This window comes from Gymnoscopelus braueri (assembly GCF_963280865.1).
Source record: "Gymnoscopelus braueri genome assembly, chromosome: 3".
Lineage (NCBI taxonomy): Eukaryota > Metazoa > Chordata > Actinopteri > Myctophiformes > Myctophidae > Gymnoscopelus > Gymnoscopelus braueri.
The window spans coordinates 22232944-22240220 of NC_137612.1; the positions used below are offsets into that span (position 1 = coordinate 22232944).

The 7277-nt window shown below is 38.0% G+C and overlaps 1 protein-coding gene across 1 annotated transcript; it reads left to right on the forward strand.

The window, feature by feature from the left end:
• Positions 1-2814: 2814 nt before the first annotated feature.
• Positions 2815-6826, forward strand: svbp (small vasohibin binding protein). The gene is made up of 3 exons (XM_080423824.1): positions 2815-2951; positions 5077-5213; positions 5444-6826. Exons 2-3 carry the CDS (start codon positions 5100-5102, stop codon positions 5528-5530), a joined length of 201 nt encoding a protein of 66 aa, XP_080279950.1. The 5' UTR covers positions 2815-2951; positions 5077-5099; the 3' UTR covers positions 5531-6826.
• Positions 6827-7277: the final 451 nt, after the last annotated feature.

Genomic DNA, 7277 nt, shown 5'->3' on the forward strand with positions numbered 1-7277 from the left:
ATCTGCAATCACATCGTCTCATTTGCAAACACTGCACGCTCTCTCAAATACACACATCAACTCATTTTGTCACTTGCCACAAATATTCCACTGGGTTGTCACAGTCACATATGCACATGCCACTCTCTCTCTCTCTCTCTCGCTCTCTCTCTCTCTCTCTCTCTCTCTCTCTCTCTCTCTCGCTCTCTCTCTCTCTCTCTCAAACACACACACACGCACGTACGCACGCACGCACAGTTGCAATGGCCTCTCTGAAAGAAAAAGAAAGCACAAAATACTTTAGCGCAAAAGGCAGTGAACAAATAAATGGCAAAGCTGTAAACTGCAACATACAGTACTAGGCATCGCTGTTGAAATTATAACTGATCTGTTAGGCAAAGGCGACCTCTTGTGGGCAGAAGTTGCTAAAGAACAAATACATCTAAATATCTAGGACATAATGTGACTAGTAGTTAGCAGTGGTGGAAAGTAACTAAGCACATTTACTCAAGTACTGAACTTAAGTCCAATTTGTAGGTATTTTTTTTACTTTACTGGCGTATTTCCAATTTTCAGTACTTTTGCTTCTACTCCACTACATCTCAGAGGCAAATACTTTTACTCCACTGCAATTATATGAAAACTTTAGTAACTAGTTACTTTGTAGATTTAATTTTAGATTTGTGTTACAAAACACACATTAAAGGGATATTTCACTTTCAAAAAAACTTTTGGTCATTTTACCATCTACTCAGGCCTTTGTGAGCCCCCCAGACAGTTTTTAAGTTGCTCGATTCAGTATTTAGATATTTGATATTCATTTTATCAGACACGCCCCCTTCCTATACAAACCCATTGTAACTTCAAACTCCATTTTAACCATGATAGACTCATCAAAAACACCCGTCCTCGGTTCTGGTGACTCATACCGCCCCCCTAATACGCGAGGGGCCGTGTTTTTTCAATTACTTTTTTTCATGTATTTTTAATATATTTTTTTGAAAATGAAAAAAATAAAATACAATAAAAAAATTAAATAAAATAAATGAAAACTTTAATCAGAAAAACACGGCCCCCTCACGCATTAGGAGGGCAGGGTGAGTCACCAGAACCAAGGACGGGTGTTTTTGATGAGTCTATCATGGTTAAAATGGAGTTTGAAGTTGGGTTTGTATAGGAAGGGGGGCGTGTCTGATAAAATGAATATCAAATATCTAAATACTGAATTGAGCAACTTAAAAACTGTCTGGGGGTTCACAAAGGCCTGAGTAGATGATAAAATGACCAAAAGTTTATTTGAAAGTGAAATATCCCTTTAACCACTTCATACATTTGAAAATAGCCGCTCTAAAAGCTCACAATGCGTCATTGTGTGAGCTTGTACATATGTTATTTTCAAAAGATTTTTATACATTGTTTACATTTAAAAAACTTGTGAAGTGGGACATTCTGCATAATGAGTACTTACCACTTTTGTAGCTGTAGTATACAACCCGTCCCTCATAGACGTATTTATGATTCTGACGTCTTCAATCTACAAGAGTTGTAGGGTTCACGCCCCATGGAGACCTGGACTTTCTGCACTATGCCCCGTAGACACTCCAAACATGTACAAATGTGAAAATAAAGGTGCTTAACCCCAAGCCCCAAATGTTAACTGGCTCTACGGGGTAGTAGTTTAATGTAATAATCCATATCTTTCAATAAAGAAGTGTTTTAATGCCGTCTGTGGCCGATTCTGTCGGAAGTTCCCAATGGGCGGTAGTGACGGGTAGTGACGGGGCGCATCCGGTGAAACCCGGAATTACACTAAATGTAAACAGGAAGTAAACGAGGGTAAAAAAATGGCGTTCGGCCACAGACGGCATTAAAACACTTCTTTATTAAAATATATGGATTATTACATTAAACTACTACCCCGTAGAGCCAGTTAACATTTGGGGCTTGGGGTAAGCACCTTTATTTTCACATTTGTACATGTTTGGAGTGTCTACGGGGCATAGTGCAGAAAGTCCAGGTCTCCATGGGGCGTGAACCCCACAACTCTCGTAGATTGAAGACGTCAGAATCATAAATACGTCTACGAGGGTTGTATACTACAGCTACCACTTTTGATACTTTAACTACATTTTGATACCAATACTTTTGTACTTTTGAATTCCGGACTTTTACTTGTAAACAGAGTATTTCTACATTGCAGTATTGATACTTTTACGTAAGTAAAAATGTGAGTCCTTTTTCCACCACTGTATCTGGGATAAAATGTGACTAGTTAGGGTTTGAAAGTAGCCCCAGAGGATAGACTTGGATTAAATTGCTTTGATTTCTCGTCTTCCAGGCGGTCTGTCCATATAGAATCATTATGGTAGGAACGCGGTAGGCATGCCTCGTGATTCCAGTCGGAATTGTTTACTGCTAACACCTCATACAGGGTTGCCATGTCTGCTTATTATAAGCGACTTTATGGGCTTCTTTTTCTGTAAAGTTGCTTGTAAATATATTGGCAGTTGTGGGCTGCGGTTTTTTGGGCTTGTTTCCTAACGTTGTTTAAAACAGTGGTTCTCAAAAAAAATCATGTCAAGGAAACCCCCAAATGAATATGTAATTCTCTGCCTACCCCCATCTGAAAACATGTTGTGCCAAGGACCCCCATACAAGATTTGTGTTCAAATTGTTTTCAAGATTTCTTTTTGGAAAATGGCAGATCTACAAGCTCACAACCAGCTTGAAGATCCCCTATTTTCAAATAGCTAATGTATTATGTTTAAAGGGCGAAGGGCTCGCTTCTTTTGGGCTTGTTTTCATAGACCTGGTTACTTATTCCTCTCGCAAAGCCTGGCAACCCAACTGCTAACACCTCCATCATAATAACAGCTGTTTAGATCAGCTGTCAAATCGTGACTGCCAACTTTCCTGGCTTTTCATCAACCCTGTTGTTACTTTGTGTTTTCAGACGGTTAATAGATCTACAGGTGAGCTGTTTCCTAATATTAAATGTCACATATTTAACGAGTCTAGAGATCATCATAACTTGTAAGGCTAACGTTAGCTTGCTAAGCTAACTAGTCTGCATTACGATTAAAGTGCATTATGCTGATTAGAGCTCGTCCGTATTATTGTGATATAATGTGTAAATAATAATATCTCCCAGACCTTACCCATGATATCATTAATATATGGATGGACACTCCCAATATCCATTTCCAACCTTTTAGAGACATTTAGCAGACACTCTTATGATCTTATCCATAGTGACTTACCAACTCTTATAGCCCTAGAATGGTATTGTATGTATTTTAACTTTTGTGTTTAAATTGTATTGCTTTTTGTGTTCTTTTAATTATGCTGTATTTGTATGAGGTATTGATTTTGTGTTTCTTTTACGATGTAGTATTTTATGAGGTCTTTATGATGTTATTTTTGAATGAAAAGCACTTTGGGTCAACTTCTGTTGTTTTTAAATGTGCTATACAAATAAAGTTGACTTGACTAGAATGGCTGCATATAATGTATGGGCATATCACCCATTCTACATGCTATAATGCTAGCATTATAAGCATTATAGCATCCTAAGTTGCTGGCGGCTAAGCCATTCTAGGGCTAATAAAGTGCAAGTCCAAGTCCAGTGTTTCTCAACCTTTATCATTTCAGGGACCCATACTGACTCTGGGACCCCAATCTACACTGCTTGATTTAACTCTGAGATTGATTGATTGATTGAGTGATTGATTGATTGAATACTTTATTAACAGATTTGCAAAATTGTACAGTCAGTACTATCATGCAATGGTGCTAAAAGGATAGCACAAAAAGCCCTGAGGGCTTATTTCCATTGTGGTCCTGTAGATCGTACGAATGGAACCAACTAACTATGAATAATTTAGCTGCATGAGGACCCCATGGGGGTCCCTGGCTCTGGTCCATAGCGTTAGAAGGAGTTCTTCTAACGTTATGGACCAGAGCTAGGGGTCCCCGGCGGACCTCTCGTCCAGGTTCGGGTTAGCTAACCCTAACCCTCAACGTAAGAATTCAAGTGCTAAGGTATACAGTATGTGCTGCAAAGTAACTAGGATAAACAGGTAGACAAATAATCTATCACCTGAATGGCATCATAGCATTGGTGTAAACAACCTCCAAGTAATATACTGTAGCATGTGAACAAGTAAACAAACACATACCTACCTAGCATCTATCTAAATTATAAATAACAACTAATATCTATTATCTAAACGGGCAACAAGGGCAGAGGTAACATGGCGTCACCAGGCTTTTCACAGGGTAGAAGCAAAGAAATAAGGTGTGCTATATAGCACTCCTCATACGTGGATTCTATTTTCTCTAGTGACATTGTCATGGACTCATGGTCTCTGATACTATGTCATTCACTCTATAATATATTGTATATATAATCTTATTTAAAGATATCAGACATTCTTACACAACCATTTGTTTTGACCCCCTGTCAGGCACGAGCACAAATGAAGCAAACCAGTGCCCGAGTACCTGCCTGATTGCCTTCATAGAATAAAGTGTGCTTTTCTACACAATCTTCCTCATTTACTGTATCTCTTGCTGAACCACAGGCTTTTTTGGTTGAATACTTTATTAACAGTTTGAAAAAAGTACAGTGGTACGATTAAACAATGATGCTAAAAGGATAACACAAAAAGCCCTGAGGGCTTGTTTCCATTGTGGTCCTATGTATTCAATCCATCAAGATATATATATATATATATATATATATATATATATATATATATATATATATATATATATATATATATATATATATATATATATATATATATATATATATATATATAGATATCACTTATTAATTAATTAATAACGCACAGCAGCAGAAGGAAACCTCAGCGTTTCTAAGAAATAAGTGGTTGTCTGGTTTTAGAATTTAGGTCGTGCTAATCACGCTCAAAAGTGATCTTACTAGGTTCTGTTGATAGGCTTAATTTCAACATGGTTACATGGTTGGTTACAATTCTAAAGCCTTATCATTATCATCCATATTTGTAACTAAAATATGTGAAAGTCACTGGCAGTTGTCTTGAGATGATCTATTCTTAATCTTTTTTTCAGGGTGGATCGAGTGTAAAACAGCCATGGAGCCAGCCTGTCGTAAAGACAAGCAAAAGTTGAACTCTACTCCTACCAGAGGTGACAGGGCAAAGCAGAAATCTGCTCAGCAGGAGCTCAAACAGCGACAGAGGGCAGAGGTGAGCCAACTGTTCCATGTGTGTTCATTTTTAAAGGCTTTGTTGTACTCACTGATAAAATTCTAACAGTACTGGACCACTTCAGTTTATTGCAGTAGTTTACGCCATTGGTCTGGTGTGATATCTCTTCTCAGTCCTCTATCATCACCCGGATAGTAGCAATCTGAGAGCACCAAATGACTAAATTGTAAATGTAATTGTATCTGTGTTGACTTTCTCTTTTCTTTTAGATTTATGCCCTGAACAAAATGATGACAGAGCTGGAGCAGCAACAGTTTGAGGCCTTCTGTAAACAGATGCAATCCCAAGGAGAATGAGACCATCTGTGTCTTTTGCCTCTGCCTCTCGCAGGGCATCCCTCACTAACACGTGTGTGTGGGTGTGTGCACATCTATCACAAAATCCAATACTGTCCCGTCCTTTTCTCTGAAGACTGAAACAATTTTTTCTGTAGATTTCTCTTTATTACAGACTTTGCTCACCAAGGCTATTACTGTGCAACTGATGTGTTACAGACTGGACACACTGAGTCCATTCTCTGGCTGAATGTGTGAGGGTAGACGTTATTGTGAGCCATAAGACCAGCATGTGTAGGTAAATACAATGAACAAAAGGGAGAACATTGCTTACCTCCTGCAAGAGATGCATTATATCACTGACATTTCTTCATTGGCTGATATTTTTGTAACCTTTTACAAAATATAAACCTATTCATATACGTTTACATGTGAACATGTGGAAGAAGCCCAGTGTTTTTACAAGAGAAGTGAATACTCCACTGTTTTACAGCCTTATCACAGTGTCTTTATCAGTAACAAGTAATGATCAATACATGGTGCAACCAGTGCCCTCTCTGTATCCAAGGCAACACATCAAAAGCACCACAGATTTATTGCTGGGTCACGTAGTCGCTTGTATGTAAAACACTAAATCAAGCCCTCTGCTACTAGGGGCGATGGCCTAGAGAACCAAGGCTTTGCAGTGAATTCTGGGTAGTGTAGGATCAGACCACAGCACCATGTTCAGAATTGGACAGAAAATGTTAAATTCTATTCCGTTGTATTGCATGCAATCAAAAACGTTTTTGTATCGATCTGCACAATCAATTTGACAGTGGAGTGAGTATTCAGTGGAATATTACTTTTAATTGCATTGTACAAGAGTTCTTTGGAATTAAGTTGTAATTTATAGAAAGTGCGGAGAGAAGCTCACTTTTTTTCCCCCAAGAATCGCTTCTCGCCTCGTCCAAGGATTCGAACCAACAAACCCTCCAGACTCCAGACCCACTTTTCGATTACTACTACTCTGATGACTACCTCTCCCCACAGTCATCAGAGACATTTTGCTAAAAAGTCAATGTCCTTAATGTGTTAAAGGTAGTCACATTGAAATCTACTTTGTTTAAGACATTGTATACACCGCCAAATGGCCGCATACTTTATTTAATGTTGCATATTACTGTTACAGGCTTTGGAACCTAAACTATTTATATTGATTGTGATGGCTGATAGCTGTTCTAATTGGCTGAATACTGTATTTCATTCCATTTAATTTCAATTAGTTATTTAATTTTGTTTTCAAATTAGTAAAGATACTGGAGATTTTTAAACGTCTGGGTGTGTTTTTTTTCCTGTTAAGTGATGCACAAGTACCACATGTTGACCTCAGAAGTAGCCTGTCGGTCTATTTCAGAAATTTGTTACACTATTTCATAACAATCAACTCACACTGTTCAAACTCAGTTTAAATAATTGTAATAAATTAAATATGTAGAATTGCAATATTATGTAAAAGATAACCTTTATTGATCCCACAAGGGAAATGCAGTTGTCATAGCAGCAGTGCAGTATGACACTTATAGTAGGGGGTACTAAGCACAAAAAATGGCCAAATTGTTACGCGGCGGATAAAAGTATGAAATTTGATACAGATGTCCCTTGGGTCATCCTAAAACATCCTAGAAGGGGTGCCCAAAAAAATCTTAAACAGGAAGTGAGTTATGGACAAAATTCAAAATGGCCACCTAAACTGTTGACCGTTGACTCAAAAGACACCAAAAGAATC

What these genes read in the sequence shown, in the direction of transcription:
- svbp (XM_080423824.1), top strand. Translation starts at nt 5,100, where the DNA reads ATGGAGCCAGCCTGTCGTAAAGACAAGCAAAAGTTGAACTCTACTCCT. An exon ending in AACAGCGACAGAGGGCAGAG is followed by an intron (nt 5,214 to 5,443) that starts GTGAGCCAACTG and finishes CTTTTCTTTTAG; the next exon opens with ATTTATGCCCTGAACAAAAT.